This window comes from Lepidochelys kempii, chromosome 6 (genome assembly GCF_965140285.1).
Source record: "Lepidochelys kempii isolate rLepKem1 chromosome 6, rLepKem1.hap1, whole genome shotgun sequence".
Taxonomy (NCBI): Eukaryota; Metazoa; Chordata; order Testudines; family Cheloniidae; genus Lepidochelys; species Lepidochelys kempii.
In genome coordinates this window covers 102689312-102714120 of record NC_136385.1, presented here as the reverse complement: position 1 = coordinate 102714120, position 24809 = coordinate 102689312, and the positions used below count along the sequence as shown (strand labels likewise).

The following is a 24809-nucleotide window of genomic DNA, read 5'->3' as shown; positions in this document are numbered from 1 at the left end:
CCCATCATCTCCCACAATTCTAGATGCCTGGGCTGCTCTTCTACTCTCTCTCTCTCTCTGCAGCTCACAGAGGCAGATAACCTTTTTGGAGCTACAGGGTCTGGCTCGTCCCCTCTGCTCCTGCTTGCTGTCAGTTTTCTCTGCCTCTGCAGCAGCGAACAGTGGCAGTTTCTTTTGCTCCTGTCCTTACTCTTTCAATTTTAACTTTTCTTCCCAGTTTTTTGGCAGTGCTTCTCCAGGCGCACAGTTTCATCACCAGTGCCAAGAAAAGTTCTCTAGTTTCATCCAGGAATTTATTTTCGTGCTTCAGAGCCTCAGGAAGCCTACCATAGTGCTATGCTTCCAACTGCTAGGATTCCTGGTGTCATGCTTAGGGATCACTCCATGGGCACAATCACACATCTGAAGTCTTCAAGCCTTCATACAAAATGTGTGGGACTGCTCCCTGGAACACATGAAAGATCAAGTATGGGTTCCAACGCAGGTATTCAACTCTTTGCAGTGGTGGTCAGCCCATGATAATGTATGTAAAGGCTTGCTTATCTGCCTTCCAGATCCTTTAGTTCTTGCAACCAGGTCTGGGGAGCTCACTTGGAGCCCCAAACAGCCTAGGGCCTCTGGAGCATATTTAAACACCCAAGGGGGAACAAGGAGTTGGGCACTACACACAGAAGCAGCGGAAATAGTGAGGTGGGTGGAACCGTTCCTCCTTTCTCTCAAAGTGATCCACATCAAAGGGGACCTGAACCAAAAGGCAGACTGGTGCAGCAGGCTCAGGGTCAACAATTCTGAGTAGTACCTGAATCAGGAGTTTTTCTATCTCATTGTTCAAATGTTTGGCCTCCCTTCAGCCAACCCATTTGTGAATCATATGAACACAGAGGCCAAAATATTTCACAGGGGAGGCAGATCCCAGATCTATGGGGGACAGTTGCCTTATTGCACAGTTGGCTGCAGGGCCTACATGTTCTTCTTCAAGTGCATGCATTTGTCCATTCCAGTGTAGGTGTATGTGTGCCCTGAGCACAGTTGCTGGAAATTTTCCCCTTAATGGTACCCGTTGGATTGGTTCTAGTGCCCTCTGGTGTTGTGCGCTCATAGTGCTGGTATAAGGGGCCCTGCTGACCCTGCCTTCCTTCAGTTCCTTCTTACTGCCCATGATTGTTGCTGGAACTTCTCATTGCTTAGGCACTCTCCTCTCTTGGTGGTTTTTCTAACCTTTTAATGTAGATAGTGCTCGTAGTTTTTAGTAGTTAATGTAGTTTTGATGGTGTTAGATAGTTTGCATGCTTCTGCTCTTAAATAGCAGAGTTGTCCTTCGTCCCGGTGCTGAGGCATGCCTCAGTCACTGGGGTTTAAGCCTTGTGCAGCAAATCTATGCCTTTGAGCGACCCACACTCGAACTGTCTCAAGTCTTAATGGAAGCTCATAGGACTTCCAGTGTGTGGTGACACACTGGAATGCGTTACCTAGGGAGGTGGTAGAATCTCCTTCCTTAGAAGTTTTTAAGGTCAGGCTTGACAAAGCTCTGGCTGGGATGATTTAATTAGGGATTGGTCCTGCTTTGAGCAGAGGTTGGACTAGATGAGCTCCTGAGGTCCCTTCCAACCCTGATATTCTATGAAGGACTGCTGCCAAATTTGTGGAGTTGAAGCCTTGGATCCAGAATGACTGCGCTACTCATTTGAAGGTTTTCCTCATGGAGGCAGCCTTAAGACAGGCCTTGGAACCGAGTTCGGACTCGGCTCTGAACACCGTGGTACAGAGCACTCCTCCATCAACAAGGGCCACTTGGCACCGATCATCATCTTGGGTGCCTAAGAAGAAACAACGGCAAGCACCAGGAGAGGAGCCAGTCTTCAGTGTCAATGGACAAAGGAGACAGGGATAGGGCGAGACCTGTTCTGGGCCACTCTTCATCCCTGATGCCACACTGCCAGGTGCCCCCGGCCCTGGTACCGCAGTGTCCTACGATGCCCACTCAAGGCCATTGTACTGGGCAGTTTGTGATCCCATTGACACTCTCCCCCCCAAGCCTCTGCAGCTGCAAGTTATCTTCTAACCCTGCCAGGACCGCCAATGTCCCTAAGTGACAAAAAATGGATGCCAGCACCTCATCCAGCACTGTGTCAGCTGTCCAAGGGGAAACCATCTCAGACAGCCTCTAGGCAGCCTTCATTGGCACCCAGTGGCAGGGCATCCTCTGGTCTCCACAATGCACCTCTTCCTCCTCATCAAACTCGGAACTAGAAGTGTACTCCCTCTGCCAAAACAGCGAACACTGCTGCTCCCCACGCCATTCTCACTCCATTACAGCATCAAGTTTGTCGGGACATCCGGGTGCCTGACTACTGTACCCATGGGGCCCAACCACCATGCAGTGGCCGTTTTGGAACCTTTGGGGGTTTCTCACTTCCACTTCTCACTTCCACTGATGGGGAAATGCTCGGAGCATAAATACTTTGTTCCGGTCAAGGCGTACAAGTTCCTCTTCACGCACCTCTCGCCCCTGGGATCATGGGTGGTTGTGGTGGCCAGTGTGGGTGACCGCCAGGGACAGCTGAGCTCTACGCTCAAGTCAAAGGACCCTAAAAAGCTAGACCTCTTTGGATGCAATACTTACTCTTCAAAGGGCCTGCAACTTGTATAGCAAACCAGCAGGCCCTGCTGAGGTGCTACAACTTCAACATGTGGCAATTCTTTATTAAATTCAAGGATCTTCTCCCCCACGACTCCAGAAAGGAGTTTTCATCCCTAATTGAGGAAGAGAAAACTGTACCTCCGGCCTCCCTGCAAGCAACCCTGGATGCCGCTGATTCTATGGCCAAATCAATGGCAACTGCAGTGACAATGCGTAGGGGTTCCTGGTTGCAATCCTCGGAGCTCCCTCAGTACACTGGTATAACAGACCATTCAGGACCTCCCATTTCAGGGATCTTCTAAGAGCAGACGGATCCTATGCTGCATGGCCTCCAAGACTCCTAGGTGATCTTGAAATCCTGGGGCTCTACATACTGGCAGGTGCAAGGAAGCAATACAGTCTGCAGCAGCCAAGCCATTATTTTTTTCAGACATCCAGGCAGGACCAACAGAGGTGAAGGAACAGAAGTTTAGTCTCAGGCCCCCCCCAGTCATCCTCAACAGGCCCTACACAGTCTGCCCACAGGCATCCTGGATTGTCAAAGCACCCATTTTGACAAGATGATCGAGGTTGATATCACGATCCCTTCTACATTGGATCCAGCTACCCACTTGTTTTCCAGTCACCTTTCCTATTTCTTGGATGCCTGGACCCAGATTACTTCAGACCGATGGGTCCTCAACACCATAGAACTGGGTTACGCCTTCCAATTCCTATCCACACCACCTTGCCCCTCCCTCCCTCCCTCCCTCCCTCCCTCTTCAGGGACACTTCTCATGAGCTGCTGTTGGAACAAGAAGTCCAGTCCCTCCTTCGGGTGGGAGCCGTGGGGCAAGTGCCCTCCCATTTGAGAGGAAGGGTGTGTGCGTGTGGTCTCAGACCCATTTTAAACTTGCGCAGTCTCAACTCATATCTCAAGAACCTGAAGTTCCACATGTTCTCCTTGGCCTCCATCATCCCTTCTCTGGATCCCAGGAATTGGTATGCCATCCTCGATCTAAAGGATGCTTACTTCCACATTTCGATCTTCCCTGGTCACAGACATTTCCTGAGTTTTGTATTGAACCAAAGTTACTAATAGTTCATGGTGCTCCTGTTTGGCTTGTCGGCTACCCCACAGGTATTCACAAAATGTATGGCAGTAGTAGCGGCCTGACTAAGGAAAAGGGAAATCCACATATTTCCATACCTCGATGACTGGCTGATAAAGGGCTGGTCCAGAGCTTGAGTTGAGGCTGACATCCATCTCATTCAATCAACCTTCTATGTGTTGGTCCGTCTGTTAAACTTTCAGAAGTCCACCCTGATCCCAGTCATAGATATTTTTTATAGATTCATAGATATTTAGGTCAGAAGGGACCATTATGATCATCCAGTCTGACCTCCTGCACAATGCAGGCCACAGAATTTCACCCACCACTCCTAAAAAAGACCTCACACCTATATCTGTGCTATTGAAGTCCTCAAATTGTAGTTTGAAGACCTCAAGGAGCAGAGAATCCTCCAGCAAGTGACCCGTGCCCCATGCTACAGAGGAAGGCGAAAAACCTCCAGGGCCTTCCAATCTGCCCTGGAGGAAAATTCCTTCCCGACCCCAAATATGGCGATCAGCTAAACCCTGAGCATATGGGCAAGATTCATCAGCCAGATACTACAGAAAATTCTTTCCCGGGTAACTTGGATCTTACCCCATCTAAAAACCCATCACAGGCCATTGGGCCTATTTACCATGAATATTTAATTACCAAAACCATGTTATCCCATCATACCATCTCCTCCATAAACTTATCGAGTTTAATCTTAAAGCAAGATAGATCTTTTGCCCCCACTACTTCCCTCGGAAGGCTATTCCAAAACTTCACTCCTCTGATGGTTAGAAACCTTCGTCTAATTTCTAATCTAAATTTCCTAGTGGCCAGTTTATATCCATTTGTTCTTGTGTCCACATTGGTACTGAGTTTAAATAATTCCTCTCCCTCTCTGGTATTTATCCCTCTGATATATTTATAGAGAGCAATCATATCTCCCCTCAACCTTCTTTTAGTTAGGCTAAACAAGCCAAGCTCCCTGAGTCTCCTTTCATAAGACAAGTTTTCCATTCCTCGGATCATCCTAGTAGCCCTTCTCTGTACCTGTTCCAGTTTGAATTCATCCTTCTTAAACATGGGAGACCAGAACTGCACACAGTATTCCAGGTGAGGTCTCACCAGTGCCTTATATAACGGTACTAAAACCTCCTTATCCCTACTGGAAATACCTCTCCTGATGCATCCCAAGACGACATTAGCTTTTTTCACAGCCATATCACATTGGCAGCTCATAGTCAACCTATGATCAACCAATACTCCAAGGTCCTTTTCCTCCTCCGTTACTTCTAGTTGATGCGTCCCTAGCTTATAACTAAAATTCTTGTTATTAATCCCTAAATGCATGACCTTACACTTCTCACTATTAAATTTCATCCTATTCCTATTACTCCAGTTTACAAGGTCATCCAGATCCTCCTGTAGGGTATCCCTGTCCTTCTCTAAATTAGCAATACCTCCCAGCTTTGTATCATCTGCAGTCCAAAGGATAGAGTTCATAGTCAGTAATTGACTTGGTGCAAGTGAGAGCTCTGCTTCCAAATGACTGGTTCCTCGCTATTGCATCCCTGATAACAATATCTCTGAAGTCATCCAGTTGACTACATGAAAGTGCCTAAGCCTCCTGGGCTACATGGTATCATGCACATATGTCGTGCAAAATGCAAGGCTACAACTCAGACTTCTATAAACCTGACTAGCCATGGTCGTCTTGCCATCACCTGGACTCGGTTCTCATGGCACTGGCCCATGTCCTAGACTCACTGCAGTGATGGCTGGACAGCCACATGGTATGTGCGGGGGTACCCTTTTCAAGACCTCACCCTCCCTGTCCCTGGTATGCAACACATCAGCCCTTGGTTGGGGAGCCCGCTTAGGACCCATCAGAACCCAAGGCCTTTGTATCCAAGAGCTCTTCCTGCACATCAGTGTCAGGGAACTCAGGGCAGTACGTCTGTTGTGCCAGCCATTTCTATGTCATTTGACAGGCAAATCTATTTCAGTCCTCACGGACAATATGACAGCTATGTTCTACATAAACAGTCAGGATGGTGCATGTTCTTTCCCCCATGCCAGGAAGCAGTCCTACATTTGTTCACTGCTGCCTACTTCCCAGTTAACCAGAATTGTGGGAGATGCTGGGCTGCAGAACAAAAGTTTCATACTGATAATTTTCTTTCTGCTAGCAGCATCTCTAACAGTTCTACCCACTGGATGACTCATGAGTCAAGGGTCAGGTATTAAGTGGAGTCATTACTAGATGATGCAAAAAACCCAGGAGTATTTGTGGCACCTTAGAGACTAACAAATTTATTAGAGCATAAGCTTTTGTGGACTACAGCCCACGTCATCGGCTGCATTGAATGGAACGTATAGTAAGAAGATAGATAGATAGATATACACACACACAGAGAAGGTAGAATTTGCCATACAAACTGTAAGAGGCTAATTAATTAAGATGAGCTATTATCAGCAGGAGAGAAAAACTTTTGTAGTGATAATCAAGATGGCTCATTTAGACAGTTGACAAAAAGGTGTGAGGATACTTAACTTAGGGAAATAGATTCAATATGTGTAATGACCCAGCCACGACCAGTCTCTATTCAAACCCAAAGTAATGGTATCTAGTTTGCATATAAATTCAAGCTCAGCAGTTTCTCGTTGGAGTCTGTTTCTGAAGCTTTTCTGTTGCAGAATTGCCACCCTTAAGTCTTTTACTGAGTGGCCAGAGAGGTTGAAGTGTTCTCCTACCGGTTTTTGAATGTTATGATTCCTGATGCCAGATTTGTGTCCATTTATTCTTTTGCGTAGAGACTGTCCGGTTTGGCCAATGTACCTGGTAGAGGGGCATTGCTGGCACATGATGGCATATATCACATTGGTAGATGTGCAGGTGAACGAGCCCCTGATGGCGTGGCTAATGTGATTAGGTCCTGTGATGGTGTCACTTGAATAAATATGTGGACAGAGTTGATATTGGGCTTTGTTGCAAGGATAGGTTCTTGGGTTAGTGTTTTGTTGTGTAGTGTGTGGCTGCTACTCTGATACCAGATGATGGTCTTCCTCGTCTAATGTACATAGTTTTTTCATTATCTCTGGAATATTTGTTAATGATGTTATGCAAGTTTTACAGCTTGGGAATAGCTCATCAGGCAGCAAGCAGAAACAGAAGGCATGTGGCTGGACAACTAAAAGGCTGATCCACCTCTGTGAGCAGCAGAGAGACAGGAGAGCAGCCCAGATGTCTGGCATTATGGGAGATGCTGCTAGCAGAAAGGAAATTATCAGTAAGAAATTTTCCGTTCTTATAATGATGGAGGAAAGGGCCCAGAAGCCTTTTTGAAGACCATTCTTGCACTGAGAGTTTAGAGTCTTCCTTCATCTAAAATGATGTGCATGAAGATCTGAACAGCTTTGGTTGATTGGTTGGTCAGATTGGGTGGTGCTGTTGGCTTTTGTGGGTTTATTAGGATTTGTTTTTTCTGGTTGAACTGGAGGTTCAGGGATAATAGGAATGTAAGTTGGGGCAAGGATATTAAAGACATTATTTTCTTAGTGCTTAGTAGGATAGTGATATCAGCTACAGAAAACCTAAGAGGAAATGATGAATGTCCATTTGGTGTTTGGATCAGAATTAAATTGGGACAACAGAACTTGGAGCTGAGTTGTGCAGTTAGAATTTTATGTGTGATGGTTGAAAATTTGGATTTATGGGGAAATGCAGTGGAAGCTCAGCACTTGCTTGGGGGTAGTGTTTCTGAGGGAGGGTAGACTGATATTTGTGATGGAGCTTAAATAGCCACGTTGTTAATGGAAGAAATTCTGTTTTTCTTATTTGCTTGTGGAGCATCCAAAGTGTTCTTGGTACTCTGTAGAACACCAAGGAAGATCATTCTTGCCCCAAGGAACCTAGGGTCTAAGCAATATGAAATGTACCATAATTTGTCACTGTAAAATAAAACTCTATATTCCTTAAAAGAAAAAAGAAGCTCCTGCATGAGTTTTCATAGAGCAAATGTCTGAAAGCAGTCTCCTCCAAATTGGTTGTTATCAAAACACAGTGTAGAAGTTCATTAAGAAGTATTTAAATACGATAGCCTGTATCAGAAAATCTTAGCTCCTTCTTTCTTTCTCTCTCTCAAACTTGAAGATCCAGTGTCTTTACATCCCCACAATCCTCAATTTAGAATAATCCTGTCATCAAACTAGAGAACGAAAATCATCTGCGGGCTGCATTGTATTTGCAAAGAGAGCCTGAAAATCATTGTTGTGGATATTCATGCTCCTTAACCCTCCAGTAAAACTACAACTTCGATCATAGTACTGCTTTTATCTCTAGCTGAGGAGATACATGACTGTAAGAGGACTCAAATGGAGAACCATGTCTGTGTAGTATGGGATTTACTATCAGTGAATAAGTTATAGGGGTTAAAGAAACATCTGTTCCATTGTATTCTGTATGGGCTCTTATACTGCACTCATCACCATAGTATCTGAGCACGTTTCAGTAGTGCCTTAAGCAACATGACTAATATTTGTCGCATTTTTGTTCTCTCATTCTCTCTCCAGGGGGAGAAATGTGTGCCGAGGAGTGTTTTGAATAGTAAGAATCAGTGTTAAAAAGGCACTTCTGTATCAGGTATTTTTTTGAGGATTTTTAGACTTATAGCTAAACAGTGAAAGCCTCTTTAATACCAGGTCATAGTTGCCATTACTAGCATTAATTTGCCATTACTCTTAGTTTCTCTATTTTGTATTTCAAACTTTGGCAGTTCTGAGATGTTGTGACACTGGACATATTTATAGATAGTTCAGACTCTCTAATTTTATTCCTCCTTGTTTTACAGTGTTCATCTGTTTTATGCTGTTCATTTGAGTGATGACTAATAGTTAAAGTAGTGATATATAGTAGTTAAAACATTAGCAAACCACAGTTTTGATGATAAATGTAGGATTGCTTTGATTAAATGAATGAGTGGAGTATCAAGAAGAGTTATTTGAGATGTTTTATAAAATTCAGAAGCAGATATGAACTTTGCCAACCTTTGGTAAAAGAGAAATTTTATATAATTAGAATTTGATAATTAATTAGAATAAGAAATGGTTCCAATTCGTACTCCTCTCCTTGGTAAGCTGTTTCTGAGACTCACTCTTTGAAGATCTCAAATTTTAATTTAAAAATACTTTAAAAAATGTTTATCATTTTAAATTTTGTTTTCCATTCAGTCCCTTTCATAGGTTTAAAATTACATTTATTTAAGTACTGTTTTTGCCATTTGGCAAACACTATATATCTGTTTTAAAACCTGCAGTTTCATATGGACTACATGTCAACACAACTTACTTATGCTTTCTTGGTGTAGTTGGATTCATCAGTTACATTATCTCAGCTCGAGGAAAAACGTGTTTGATTAGTTTGTGCTCCCTCTGCTGGTTGGTCTTGTAGCAGCAAAGTAGAAGTATTATACAGGGTCACTCATAAATACAGGAGTGGCATATTTGCAGACAGTGGTAGATTTAAAATCAAATTGTACTTGGGAACAGTTGTGGGTTCTTTGCGTTTTCATAATTGCATTTGATGCTTAGCCATCAGGATGATAGGCACCTTATAACAATACCTTAAATTGTTGTTTCCCAACCTGGGGACATGCCAGTCTAGTCCAGAAAGGACATGAGCAGAGGAAGGTGAGGGATGGGGACCTGCACGGTCCTGTATCCAATCCATTATGGCAAACATTTTGTTTAAATATAGCAGTAGGTAGATCCTTGAAATTTGCCTTCTCATCCTGCAGCAAAGCAGTGACCAATATAACTAGCCACAGGAGCAGCTAATATGTATGCTCTAAAGCGTCAGGAAACAGTTCACCAGCTCAGATTTTGTGTGTGCTCTCACGGCAGACAACTCAGCTGTAACAACATGTGGCACTAGCCGTATTAAACAAGGGAGCAAAAATAAGAAAATGATCAAATTAATACAAATATGAGAAGAAACAAAATGAGATGGAGAAAAAAGGAGAGAGACAAAGTGAGGAAAGGTACTGTGCAGGAAAAAAATAGAGAGAAATTAATTGTACCAGGGTATGGCTTGAGGAAATATGGGGAGGGGGCTTCTTCCCTCCTCTCCGCCTCTTCTGCCAAAACTGCAAAACTCATAAATTTCCATTTTATTAGAGGAGATTATTTTTGTTAACATTACTTATTACATTACAGTAAATGAAAAGGCAAATTGTGGGCACCTAACCAGAAGGTTGTGTTATGGTGGCAAAATTCTGTCATGAATATGAGGGATGTCATATGCAGTGTTGTTGTACCTATGTTGGTCCCAGGATATTAGAGAGACAAGATGGGTGAGGGTGGACCAACTCCTGTTGGTGAGAGTGTTGGTGAGAGGGTGGACCAGCTGCTGTTGGTGAGAGTGACAAGCTTTTGAGCTATACAGAGCTCTTCTTCAGGTCACTGATCACTCTTTTTCTGTCTGGAGTGCAGGCTCTAAGATCCTGCGAGGTGGGAGGATTCCAGAGCTTGGGCTGCAGCTGGAACCAGAATGTTTACACCTCAGTTAAACAGCCCCTCAGCCCAAGCTCTGTGAGCCCAGCTTATCCGGAATGGGCCAGCTGCAGGTGTCTAATTGCATTGTAGGCATAACCTCTCTCACCAACAGAAGTTGGTCCAATAAAAGATACTATCTCACCCTCCTTGTCTCTAGAGATATCATATGTAAGTTAGACCCTTTCATTACACATATTGCTGCAGACTGGTTCATGTCTCACATTGCCTGGTCAGATGTCTCTGCTTATATTTAGAGGATGTAAGATGAGTAAGGTAAAACTCTTTTGACTGTTGCTGACCCCATATTCAAATTTAATGTTGTATTTGATGAGTTAAGTGATTGGCTATTAATTAGTTCTATTTTCAGAAACAGACAAACACTCATTAGGTTCAGTGAAAGTGTCAGGTGAAACAGTTGAGTTACTCCTTTTGCAGTTCACAAAAGATGCTGCATTTAACTTCAAATTTTCTGGATTGCAATCACATCTGTTTGTTCAGCAACAGTAAGAAAAGCCACTTCTATCCTGGACCTGAGAAACCCTCCTGGCAAAAGTTTTGTCATAACTCATATGCTTCTGCTTCGACAAAGTGACATTTTCCAACCAAAAAACATTTTTGTGAAAATTTCCTGACTATCATTAGTTCTTCGTATTGCAGGGTTGGCATTTCAAATACTGCATGAAAATGTCTAGTTGCTTAAAAACTAATTTCTTTGGGATTTTTGTTAAACAAGTATTGAAACTCTAATTTTTTGATTGCAAGCTTTATAGAAGCTTGATTTAAAAAAATATATATATTTATTTATTTTATTTATTTATTTATTTATTTATTTATTGTGGCCAAATCCCAGTGGACTGGGTAACTGTTGAGCTGCTGGCCTTGTCTCCCCAGCCCAGGAGTCAGCTCAGAGTCTGGATCCTGGCACTCTTCCTTGGGGCTTCATTTATTGGTGGCACTGACAGTCTTCAGCAACACTCCCAAAATAAATAGTGCACCATAAATGCAGCAGCTAAACCAGGACCTTTCCCCAGATGCAGGGGCTTACTTGCTAGGGTCTCCCTGTTCCTGGTAGCTCTTCCTCAGTCCTACAGACAATTTGCCTGGGAGTCTCCCTGCTCCAGGGCCTGCCACAGGAGACAACTTGCTTCCTGTAGCTCTCCTCCTTCAACTGAGCTCTTTCAGCATTCATAGGAGTCAGGTGCTCATCAGGCAATCACCTGACCCCTTGCAATCCACCAGGCCTCAACCAGTTCTTAACAGGGCACTGCCGCAGAACTGGGCTGGCTGGCTGTCCCCAAGCCTTGGAGCCCTTAAAAGGACAGACATCTCTGTTTTACAGTACACTTAAACTAAATAAACTTTTTTATGAGCACAACAAGAGTAGCTGAACACGTTTATATTTAGACATAACATAGTATATGTTTGACACAGTCACTTTATTACAGTTCTTAAAGATGATGTACAAAGGAACAAAAAAAGAGGGGGTTGTGCCTTTATTCACAGATTTCAGTGCCAAAAGGGACCATTGTGATAATCTAATCTAGTCTTACCTCCTGTATAACGCAGGCCATAGAACCTCTCAAAAATAATTCTTAGAGCGTAGGTTTTAGAGTAACATCCAAACTTGATTAATAATTGTCAGTAATGGAGAATCCACCATGACCGTTGGTAAATTGTTTCACTAGTTAATTACTCTCATTGTTAAAAATGTATGTCTTATTTCCACTTTGAATTTGTCTAGCTTAATCTTTTAGCCGTTGGATGGTGTTATACCTTTCTCTGCTAGATTGATGAGCCCATTATTAAATATTTCTTCCCTGTATAGATACTGTGACAAAGTTCCTGCTCTACCTTGGTGGGTCTTGCGCTTATTGGCGGATTTGCTCGCCTTGGAGCTTCACGGCAGCCCTCAGCTTGGTCGTTTTTCAGAAGTCACAGTCCAGGTCGACTCCTCCTGTGTCTGACCAGGAGTTGGGAGGATTTGGGGGGAACCTGGGCCCGCCCTCTACTCCGGGTTCCAGCCCAGGGCCCTGTGGAATGCAGCTGTCAAGAGTGCCTCCTGGAACAGCTGTGCGACAGCTTCAACTCCCTGGGCTAGTTCCCCATGGCCTCCTCCCAATACCTTCTTTATCCTCACCATAGGACCTTCCTCCTGGTGTCTGATAATGCTTGTACGCCTCAGTCCTGCAGTAGTCTGCATTCTCACTCTCAGCTCCTAGTGCCTCTTGCTTCCAGCTCCTCACGTGCACACCGCAAACTGACGTGAGCTCCTTTTTAAAACCCAGGTGCCCTGATTAGCCTGCCTTAATTGATTCTAGCAGCTTCTTGATTGGCTGCAGGTGTTCTAATCAGCCTGTCTTAATTGTCTCCAGAAGGTTCCTGATTGTTCTGGAACCTTCCCTGTTACCTTACCCAGGGAAAAGGGACCTACTTAGCCTGGGGCTAATATATCTGCCTTCTATTACTCTCCTATAGCCATCTGGCCCGACCCTGTCACAATACTTATAAACTGTGATAAAGTCACCCCTTAACATTTTCTCTGTTAAGCTAAATAGACTCAAAGAGCTCAATTAACAGTTTTCTAATCTGTTAATCACTCTCTTGGCTCTTCTCTGAACCACTGTCTTTTTTGCTGTGTTCCCCTCCCTTGCTAGAAAGGTATTTATAAATACCAGCAAGGAAATGGGAAAAGTCTTTATTTTTAGAAGGCATTTTTTAAAAATAGTTAAGACAGAGTATTTGACAGTTGCACTATTAGAAACTGAATTTGTTGCAATAAGTCTGTTTTAATAAAATCAGGTTGGCAGTATCATTTCAAGTGTAGACACCTTCTATGGAAGTTCCTGGGTAGCATAATTTCAATGTAAAGCTTTAAATGTTTTTTTTAACATGTCTAGTAATATATTGGCAAATGGAAAAGTTTCAACCTAAATGTAGGGAGAATATTTAGCTTAATTTTTACAAAAATTACTATATAGGAATGATTCCTATATAAGTTCAGCTTGAACATTTGTCAGTATTCCGTTGCACATCTGTTGAAAGCTTGTGTGTTGTGCATAGGAACACACTTACAAAGATGCACTTTTACAGTAGTTTGGACAAGAAATTCTGAATATTAGAACTGAAAAACTTTCAAGAGATCAGGCATCTTTTTCATGCTTGTTAAATAATTCACCTTTTAAAAATTATCACATGTTCATTTACTGATGTGTAAAATGGAGTATTTTTCTGTCCATTTTGTTTTGTATTTCTTTGGGCTTATTAAATGAGTGTATTGCAACAATTCCCAAAGTGTGGTCCATGGAACATTTGTCATCCGTGGAACATTTGATAGCAGTGCGTGGAGTGGACAGGTTGGTCGCATGGTACTGGCTTTCGTAATTTGCTGCTGCTTCCATGTCTTTGATTTTAAAAAAAAAAAAAAAAAAAGCCTGGAAAGGCAGCTGCAAACAAAGAGGAGAAACCAGTTTTGCTGACTCTGCTTGTGGCTGCTGCTATATTGCAAGAGAAGAGGAAATGGAAGCCATTGTCAGAAGCTAGAGCTGCCACTCATGAGCAGAGAGGAATTTCCAGAGAAGAGCATGAGGTATCAGGGCAGTATGTTTAGAGGAATAGAACAAAGTTACTGGGCAGTATATCTGGCTACAAAGAAAGGTGGTAGGGAAACATATGCAGAGGGAGCAGAGGAAGTGGGGTAGGCATCAGAGACTGGTAGTGTATAATTTAAAACATGCGAAACTGGCCAAGATTAAAGTATATACCACCGTCTACACTAGTTATAAAATGTGCATATTGGAAGGCGAACAACTTCTAATGGTTTTTTAAATTCTAGTATCTATAAAACCTGTGTTTGCAATAGTTGAAACCTGTTTTTGGTTGAAGGATTTTTATCTTAGCTACTTGGATTGTTTAGCTAACAAACTGCAGTAGAAAGTGAGTGTTGTGTACTGGTTAGAGCATCGCACTGAGAGATTAGAGTCCTGCACCTGTTCTCTATCTCTGGCATAGACTTACCCTGTGGTCTTGAGTAAGTTCTTTTATTCAGTTTCTTCTATAACCTAAGTGTAATGATACCTGCCTCACAGGAGTGTTGGCTTAATACATGTTTGTAAAGCATTTTGAGCTCCGTAGCTAAAAGGACATACAAAGAATAACACGTTTTATGAATATTCATATTCAAGTCAATACGTATGAATAAACATATTTTGGTCAGATATGGATGTAACGCTCTGGTCTGTGTGTGTTATAGGTCCCCTTTGATGTTTGACCCATAGAGGATGAGTGTCTGTTACAGTCTTCAGCTTGGCTCTGTAGCTCAATCTGTAGTGACTTTGCTCAGACATTTAAATTGAGAAACCATTAGCTTGAGCATTTCACCTTACTTTGGCTACTGTGGTGGCTTCTGGGCAGAGGATATTGTCTGTTGAATAACTTAAATACTGGAAAAGGATGCTTTTGCACTAGGCTGTCATGATACATGTCAAGGTTCCTTCTGAACTCTGGGGTACAGATGTGGGGACCTGCATGAAAGACTCCCTAAGCTTATTCTTACCAGCCTAGGTTAAAACTTCCCCAAGGCACAGATTCCTTTCTTGTCTTGGGAACCAGCTTAGGTTAGAAACCTGATACGCTGCCACCACCAAGCGATTTAAACAAAGAACAGGGAAAGAGCCCACTTGGAGACGTCTTCCCCCAAAATAGTCCCCCAAGCCCTACACCCCCTTTCCTGGGGAAGGCTTGATAATAATATCCTCACCAATTGGTACAGCTGAACACAGACCCAAACCCTTGGATCTTAAGAACAATGAAAAATCAATCAGGTTCTTAAAAGAAGAATTTTATTTAAAGAAAAGGTAAAAGAATCACCTCTGTAAAATCAGGATGGTAAATACCTTACAGGGTAATCCAATTCAAAACATAGAGAATCCCTCTAGGCAAAACCTTAAGTTACAAAAAGACACAAAAACAGGAATACACATTCCCTCCAGCACAGCAAATTTACAAGTCTAAAAACAAAAGAAAATCTAACGCATTTTCTAGCTAGATTACTTACTAACTTTACAGGAGTTGGAGGCTTGCATCCTTGATCTGTTCCCGACAAAGGTATCACACAGACAGACAGACAAAAGCCTCCCCCCCCACTCCAGATTTGAAAGACTCTTGTCCCCTCATTGGCCATTTTGGGTCAGGTGCCAGCAAGGTTACCTTAGCTTCTTAACCGTTTACAGGTGAAAGGATTTTGCCTCTGGCCAGGAGGGATTTTATAGCACTTTACACAGAAGGATGGTTACCCTTCCCTTTATATTTATGACACGCCCCCCAAATCACAGATAGGGTGAAACACTGGCTGTGATTTCTTCCTGGAGCTCTAGGAGAAAACAGTCTTAATAAGACACATGCGTCTCTAAATATACTACTAACTATATAAAGACCACTGAGCTATCCCAACTCCGGGGAGAAGGGGAGGGATAGCTCAGTGGTTTGAGCTTTGGCCTGCTGAACCCAGGGTTGTGAATTCAATCCTTGAGGGGGCCATTTAGGGATATGGGACAAAAATTGGGGAGTGGTCCTGCTTTCAGAAGGGGGTTGGACTAGATGACCTCCTGAGGTCCCTTCCAAACCTGATATTCTGCGATTCTATGATTAATATTTTCCACATCTCAAGGACGATTTTAACCACTTGATTCTGGGAAACTTTCACAGGAGAGTGCATCAGCCACTTTGTTAGAAACTCCTGAAATGTGTTGTGTGTGTCAAAATCAAAATCTTGGAGAGCTAAACTCCACTGAAGAAGTTTTTTGTTATTTCCCTTGGCAGTATGAAGCCACTGTAGCACAGCATGGTAGGTTTGAAGGTGGAAATGCTATTGCCAAATGTATGGGCGTAGCTTTTCCAGAGTGTAGACAATGGCATAACGTTCCTTTTCACTGATTGACCAGTGGCTTTCCCTCTCAGACAGCTTCTTGCTGAAAAACATGACAGGATGGAATTCTTGATTCGGTCCTTCCTGCATTAAGACTGCTTCCGCATCTGTGGTTACTAGGAACGGTTTGTCAAAGTCTGGGGCCCTTAGCACAGGATCAGACATGAGTGTCGCTTTAAGCTGGTTAAAGGCCTTCTGACACTTTTCAGTCCACTGAATTGCATTTGGCTGTTTCTTTTTGGTTAGGTCTGTCAGTGGGGTGGCGATTTGGCTGTATTGCGGTACAAATCGCCTGTAATATCCGGCCAAGCCTAAGAAGGATTGGACCTGTTTCTTTGACTTTGGGACAGGCCACTTTGGGATAGCATCCACTTTGGCCTGTAGGGGGTTGATAGTTCCTTGACTCAACTGGTGTCCAAGGTAAGTCACTCTGTTTAGGCCTATTTGACACTTCTTAGCCTTAACAGTTAGTCCTGCCTCCCTTATGTGCTCGATGACTTTTCATAGATGTTCCAGGTGTTCTGCCCAGGAATCCAATAATATGGCCACGTCGTCAAGGTAGGCGACTGCATATTCTCCCAATCCCGCTAGGAGACCATCTACAAGTGTTTGGAAGGTGGTGGGTGCATTCCGCAGCCCGAAAGGGAGCACATTAATTCATACAGCCCGACATGTGTGATGAAGGCTGACCTTTCCTTGGCAGATTCATCTAGCGGTACCTGCCAGTACCCCTGGGTTAAGTCCAAGGTAGAGATGAACTGGGCCCGTCCCAGTTTCTCCAATTGTTCATCTGTGCATGGCATTGGATAATTGTCTGGGCGAGTTACAGCATTTAGCTTATGGTAGCCCATGCAAAAACATATCTCCCCATCTGGTTTGGGAACTAGAACCACTGGAGATGCCCGTGCACTGCCAGAGGGGCTGATTATACCTATCTGTGTATATCCTGGATCTCCCATTCTATAGCAGTTTTAGCTTGAGGAGACGCCTTGTAAGATTGGGCTCTAATTGGGTGAGCATTACCTATGTCAATGGAGTGGAATGCCTGTTCAGTCCGTCCTGGGGTGGCTGAGAATTTTGACACGTAGCTAGTGCACAGCTCCTTGATCTGCTGTCGCTGCATACGCCCAAGGGTCATGGAGAGGTTCACCTCTTCCACGCCACCAGTACTTTTCCCTTTGTAGTAGACACTTTCAGGCCACTCAGCGTCATCTCCTCCCTGGGCTGTAAACTGACAAACCTTTAATTCTCTGGAATAAAAGGGCTTTAGAGAATTAATATGGTACACCTTAGCCTTTCAGTTTGATTTGGGAAATGCTATGAGATAATTAACAGCTCCCAGGCGCTCTTGGACCTTGAATGGCCCTTCCCACGACGCTTCCATTTTATGGGCCTGGAGCGCCTTTAAGACCTTGACCTGGTTCCCTACTTTGAAGGACCACTCTCTGGCATGTTTATCATACCAGGCTTTTTGCTCTTTTTGAGCATCTTTTAGGTTTTCTTTAGCAAGGGCTAAAGAGGTTCGAAGGGTGTTTTGTAGGTTGGTTACAAAGTCCAGAATGTTAGTTCCTGGAGAAGGTGTAAACCCCTCCCATTGCTGCTTCACCAACTGTAATGGCCCCCTTAACCTCGCGGCCATATACAATTCAAATGGTGAAAACCCTAAACTGGGATGTGGTACAGCTCTGTAAGGAAAAGAGCAACTGCTGCAACACTAGGTCCCAATCATTGGAGTGCTCATTTATGAATTTACATATCATGGCCCCAAAAGTTCCCTTAAACTTCTCCACCAGGCCATTTGTTTGATGGTGGTAAGGGGTGGCAACCAAGTGATTCACCCCATGAGCTTTCCATGGTTCCTGCCAGGAAATTAGTTCCTGCATCTGTAAGGATGTCGGAGGGCTAAGCTACCCTGGCAAAAATGTCTGTTAGTGCCTGGCACACACTTTTAGCCCTGGTGTTGCTTAGAGCTACTGCTTCCGGCCATCAGGTGGCAAAATCCATGGAAGTCAGTTTGTACTGCTTTTCTCTATGTGTCTCTTTCAGAAAAGGACCCAGAATGCCACAGCTACTCGCTGAAATGGAACCTCAGTGATGGGGAGTGGCTGAAGAGGGCCTTTGACCTGGTCTTGGGGTTTTCCCACTCTTTGGCACACCTCACAAAACCGGACATAGGTAGAAACATTCTTGCCCATTCCCTCCCGGTGGAAAGACTTTCCCAAATGGTCTTTGGTTCTGTTCACCCCAGCATGGCCACTAGGATGATAGTGGGTTAAGCTCAAGAGCTTTACCTGGTACTTAGTTGGAACTACCAACTGTCTCTGAGGATGCCAGTCTTCCTGGTGTCCACCAGAAAGAGTTTCCTTGTATAAAAGTCCTCCTTCTACAACAAACCTGGATCGATTAGAAGAGCTGAGAGGCGGTGGGTTGCTCCGTGCCACAGTCCAAGCTCTCTGGAGGCTTTCATCTGCTTCCTGTTCAGTCTGGAACCGTTCCCTTGACTCTGGAGACATCAATTCCTCATTGGATTGTGGACCTGGGCTTGGTCCCTCTGGAAGCAATGCAGGTGATGGGGCTGTTTCTGTTGACTGAGACCCGCTCTCACTATGTTGGGGTTCAGGCTCCGGCTGAGCCTCTTCTGTAGGGTTATCTGCTGCTGCCAGTGCAGGTTTGGTGGGGCCTTCTGGTGTTGGGGTTGCAAGTACTGGATTCAGTTCTGGCAATGGTTCTGGTGCTGGTTGTTCCGCCTGTTCTGGGACTGGCTCTTTCTGGATCTCTGTGACTGGATCCACTACTGCTATTGCAGACGTTGGCATGGGGTCTAGTTCCATCACCTCTGACTGGGTCCTGGTAGAAGTCTCCGGAAGAGAGCTAGGTGTGACAGCTTGCTTTAGCCTGGCTGCGGGTGACCATTTCCACCCTCTTGGCTAGCTTCACATGATTGGCCAAATCTTCCCCAACAGGATGAGGATGGGATAATCATTATAGACTGCAAAAGTCCACGTTCCTGACCAGCCCTTGTAATGGACAGGCAACTTGGCTGTAGGCAAGTCAAAAGCGTTTGACTTGAAGGGTTGAATCGTCACTTGGACCTCTGGGTCGATTAAATTGGGGTCCACTAAGGAAGCATGGCTAGCTGACACTTGTGCTCCGATGTCCCTCCATGCTGTAACCTTCTTCCCTCCCACACTCAGTCTCCCTCCGCTCTGAGGGTATCTGCGAGGCATCTGGACCTGAGGACCTTTGGTGGGACCCTGGTGTAATGAACTGTAATCTGTTGAGGGGCAGGTGGCCTTTACATGCCCCAGCTCATTACATTTAAAACGTTGCCCAGCTGACTGTGTGACAGTGTGGTGGGACGATAAGGTGTCTCGAGTGTTCCTTGGGGTGTAGTTGGGGCCTTGGGCTGCCCCCGGTAGTAGGGTGTCATCTGAAGGTGTCCCTTCTGGTATCTGCTCAAACTGCGACCAAGGTTGTTCATCTCCCCTCCCTCCACCTGTTTTGTTCCGGTTTGCCCCACCTCTCTGGCAGTCTGGGACTGCTCGTATTAATCAGCATAAGAAGCAAGACTTCCTGCTGAGTCTATTTTCTTATTCCATAAAAACTGTTTTATATCATCCTTGGACATATTCAGGAATTGCTCCCGTATCATCAAATCCCGCATTCCTCCAAAGCTGGTTACATCCTGTCCTTTGAGCCATTTACCAAACAGATCTGTCATCTGGTTTACATAAGCCACATTACTTAGTCCAGATCCTCTCTGAAGGGCTCTAAATTTTACTCTGTGAGTTTCAGGTGTAACTTGAAATTGTTTTAAAACCAAATCCTTAAATTTATTCTAGTTAGAATCTCATCAATAGGCATCTTATTGAATATGTCCAGAGCTCTTCCAGTGAATTTTGCGACCAATGTGGTCATCTTGTGAGCATCAGGAATTTTATGGAGTGTGCACAGTCTCTCAGAGGTGAGAAAATATTCAGCAATATCACTGGATTCATCATTCTGGGAATGACTATGTCCATGTTTATGGATTGTTGGGGAAGGATTGTTAGGGTTATCCGGTATATTTTGCTGAGCCCTAGCCTTCTCTATCTCCAGTGCATTCTTCCTCTCTTTTTCCCTCTCCTCCATTTGTTTTAATTTTGCCTCCATAGCTCTCTGGTGGGCAGCCTTCTCTGCCTCCTTAGCTCTCTGGCGGGCAGTCTCCTGGGCTTTCTCTGCCTCTCTCGCTGCCTCCATATCAAGTCATTTTAGTTCGACCAGTCTCTGATGTTCCTTTTCTTTCTCTTCTTCTTCCAGTCTGGCTATATCCAGTTTCTGTTGGGCACTGATTTTTATCATCTTAGCCTCTCTGTTTATAACCTAGCTATACCCAAGAGTTAGAAAGAAAAAAAAAAAAACTGGCTTGTAAAATTTGCTGTGCTGTAACCTGATACCTTTGTCTCTAATAGCTGTTCTCAGCCTACAGAAAAATCCTTTTCTTATGGAGCTGCTCTGTCCCCAGGCAAAGAAGGAGTCTGCAGCTGTAATCACCTCTTACAAAACCTTTTAATATCCTGCTGTGCTTCTGGTTCAAAATGATCCCACCGTTCTGCCACCATGTCAAGGTTCCTTCCCCACTCTGAACACTAGACTACAGATGTGGGGACCTGCATGAACGACCCCCTAAGCTTATTCTTACCAGCTTAGGTTAAAACATCCCCAAGGCACAGATTCCTTTCTTGCCTTGGGAACCAGCTTAGGTTAGAAACCTGATACGCTGCCACCACCAAGCGATTTAAACAAAGAACAGGGAAAGAGCCCACTTGGAGACGTCTTCCCCCAAAATAGTCCCCCAAGCCCTACACCCCCTTTCCTGGGGAAGGCTTGATAATAATATCCTCACCAATTGGTACAGGTGAACATAGACCCAAACCCTTGGATCTTAAGAACAATGAAAAATCAATCAGGTTCTTAAAAGAAGAATTTTATTTAAAGAAAAGGTAAAAGAATCACCTCTGTAAAATCAGGATGGTAAATACCTTACAGGGTAATCCAATTCAAAACATAGAGAATCCCTCTAGGCAAAACCTTAAGTTACAAAAAGACACAAAAACAGGAATACACATTCCCTCCAGCACAGCGAATTTACAAGCCAAAAAACAAAAGAAAATCTAATGCATTTTCTAGCTAGTTTACTTACTAACGTTACAGGAGTTGGAGGCTTGCATCCTTGATCTGTTCCTGACAAAGACAGACAGACAAAAGCCTCCCCCCCCCCCACTCCAGATTTGAAAGACTCTTGTCCCCTCATTGGCCATTTTGGGTCAGGTGTCAGCAAGGTTACCTTAGCTTCTTAACCGTTTACAGGTGAAAGGATTTTGCCTCTGGCCAGGAGGGGTTTTATAGCGCTGTATACAGAAAGGTGGTTACCCTTCCCTCTTCATTTATGACAATACATCATATATTTACAAAAATACTGAAACTTGCTTCTGCTGAGTTATTTACTGCAGTAGATGCTACAGTATACTTATAACAGGGTGGCTTGCACTTGGGCTGGAGAGCCTGGGGCTAATCCAGCCCTCATTACAAAATTAGCCCACTTGAGAGGAATCAGGAGCTTCATGTAGAAAAGGCAACAGGAAGCTGCAGGGTGTGCAACAGAGAGAAGTAGTTGGGACTGCCAGAGGCATGAGGCCTGGCAGTAAGCTAAGGGAAGCCCAGAAAACAGGGGGGTATGGAGCTGGAACTGAGGGAAATCTTTTGCATTTGTTTTGAGACTTTTCAGTTGTTTTTGTGACAAACTCTATTGCCAGCTTGGTGAAGATGGAATTAAAGGATGTTAGTCTGAGAAAGGGACTGGAAACTGAGTTCTTGAAGGGGAAATAGAATCAGGATCGTAGTCATGGTGTTATGCCAGGTTGTTAGCGGGATCTCTGAACCCTCTGCTACCAAGGAGGGAAGTAGTCCTAGAAGGAGCAACCTAAAGAAGGAGAAGATGGAAGAGTTTGTCCTCCTGTTAGCAAAGCAGCAGTAGAAAACTCAGATTCTCCTCCTGCACAAAACCAACAGAAATTGCAGGAAGTACAGTTTGTCTTCCAACAACAGTGGCAGGAGCTGCAATGGCTCTGGCTGGGGGTGCGGGCACTGGGGAGGGGCCAGGGATGAGGGGTTTGGGATGCAGGAGGGGGCTCAGGGCTGAGGCAGGGGGTTGGGGTGCGGAGGGTGAGGGCTTTGGCTGGGGGTGTGGGCGCTGGGGATGAGGGGTTTGGGGTGCAGGCTGCCCTACAGCTGCGGCAGGGAGAGAGGACTCCCCCTAGCCCACTTTTGCCACAGAAGCTGAGTCCTGGGGGAAGAGGCAGTTCTCCCTGGCTGTGGCAGCTCCGGGACTGGGGCCAGGGGAGGAGGCTCCTCTCCTGCCTGCATGGTCCTTGATATCCTGCTGTGTGGCTGCGCAGCTTAGAGGGAATTTTAGGTTTGGGAGATGATGTGGAAGTTTCTCTGCACTTCTTAGTGGGTTGCTGGTTGGGAAGAATCCACCTAGGCTTCCAGACCACCTTTTTTTAACAGGGGAGTCCCAAGTGTCATATAGAGCCGTGAATGATATCCTGTCAAGCTCATACCCTGATCTAAAAGCAGCCATCTTAGATGAGTTTGGGTTACCAACAGAAGTTGAGGGTAGAGCTGTTTCTGTAAGAGGCCCAGTTCCATAGGCACTGTTGGTCCAGCTCAGCAGTCTGATATTGACAGGAAGCCAGCACCCAGGCTACCCCAAGGGCAGAGAAGTCAACAGAGGGAAGGAGTGGGGGCTAACCTGGACCATCATGCTATAAAAGAACAGCTTCTAATCCCTTATTGTCACCAAGGGGCAAAGTTTCAGAGGAGTGATGTTAGAGTTACCAGTGGTGTGCTTCTGCTGCAGGCAAGTGGGGTACATCCAGAAAAAGCTGCCCCCTCACGGAGTGTGACTTTGTGGGTTGCTATTTTTGTCAGGCAAGGTAGTTAAGGTCCCCTCCAAAGAGGCTATTTCTGCTGAGGGGAGGGATAAGACCTCCAGAGCTTTGTTTTCAGTGTGGGAGAAGAGGGCATAAGCAGAAGACTTGCCCTCATATGGATTGGTACGGCAGTGGGGAAGGGACGGGACGACCACAATTTGAGGAAAATAGGGAAGAACAGTTTTCACCAGGACTGGGAATTAGCATCCCAGGCAGTCCAGAGAGGGGCAGCATAGTACACACTTTGCCAGCAGGGATTGGTGAACTCTCCATATTGGGAGGAGGACCAGTAGAGCTGGAGGTTCTGACCCACTCTGTAGATCAGGGAGAAGCTTCGGGCCTCGTATCTGAAACGGTGAAACAAAGGAAGCTGAGGATGAACAAACCTCAGAGCTGCATTTGCTCCAGACAGAAAGGAGTCTTGGGGGACAGGTGCTGGTCTGGGATGTAGGGGAAATCCAAGTAGGGTCCAGAATAGAGGAAGGAGGAACCCAGACCTTGTCATAGCATTTAGGTGGTACGTGCTGGACTGTACTCTTCTGAGAGGTGACAGGCACCCAAATGATGACCCATAGGATAAGAAGGGAAATGGGGTAGCCCAAGCTCCTCCATAGGGTACCTGGTAGCAGTGAATTAATAAACGCCAGGTAGCCTTTGAGGGGCAAGATCGCCTGCATGTCATGGTTAGTGAATTCAGGATGGCGGAGAGCTGGAAACTGTATGGACCTGGACATCACGGTGCTGGTGACAGAGGAAAAGTGGGGGAAATAGAGAGGGGTTGTTTTTTTTCCAGGGGACACAGGAGAGAGCAGCATGGTTCTGAAGGCGTTGTGGGGGTGGGTATGTAATAGGGTGGGTTGCCGTTGTGTGCCTGAGGCTTCGCCAGTCCTCGTTACAGGATGACCCCACATGAGAGGAATCAGATGATTCATATAAAAGGCAACAGGGAGTGTGGAATTGAGAGATGTAGCTGGGGACTGCTGGAAGCATGAGGCCTGGCAGTAAGAAAAGGGAAGCCCAGGAAACTGGCAGCTGTGGGGAGCTGGAACCACTGGACATCTTTGTGTTTGTTTTGGGACTTCTGAGTTGTTTTTGTGACCAACTCTGGTGACATCTTGGTGAAGAGTGAATTAAAGGATTTGGGGCTGAGAAGGCAACTAGAAATGAATGAGTTCTTAAAGGGGCCATGGTAAATGGGAAATAGGTGTGGGTGGTAGTCTCGGTGCTATATACTGTTCAGGAGCACGATGCTTTAGTCGTTTTTGTTGTTCTCCTCCTCTAATGTTGCCAGAGGCTAGCTTAGCATGGTTCCCAAACAGGACTGTTGTTTTAACCTAAGGACTATTGTTTTAACTCTTTTAAAACTGTGTTTTATTTTCAGGCCTTTGTCTAGAGAAGTTGCCAATTTCATCTTCAACTAGTAACCTCCACACGGACCGTGAACAAGAAATCATTACGTGCTACGAGAAGGCTGGAGATATTGCCCTCCTGTACCTTCAGGAAATAGAAAGGGTAAGATGGGATAATCTGACCAGTTGAAACAACTGATCTTATTTATTACACAACAGCTTGCAGTCATCCATTGAACAGCAGCACCTATAGTGTTTCCACATGAAACCTTCTGAGGACTGAGAGAG

At 44.7% G+C, this 24809-nt stretch overlaps 1 protein-coding gene across 4 annotated transcripts in view; it reads left to right on the top strand.

Moving 5' to 3' along the window:
• Positions 1–24809, top strand: part of TTC7B (tetratricopeptide repeat domain 7B) — a 311774-nt gene that overhangs the window by 32667 nt on the left and 254298 nt on the right. For all 4 annotated transcript variants that reach the window (XM_073349423.2, XM_073349422.2, XM_073349421.2 and 1 more), the window contains one exon: positions 24554–24684. In XM_073349423.2, coding sequence (XP_073205524.1) covers positions 24554–24684 — 131 coding nt within the window. The remainder of the gene's footprint in view (positions 1–24553; positions 24685–24809) is intronic.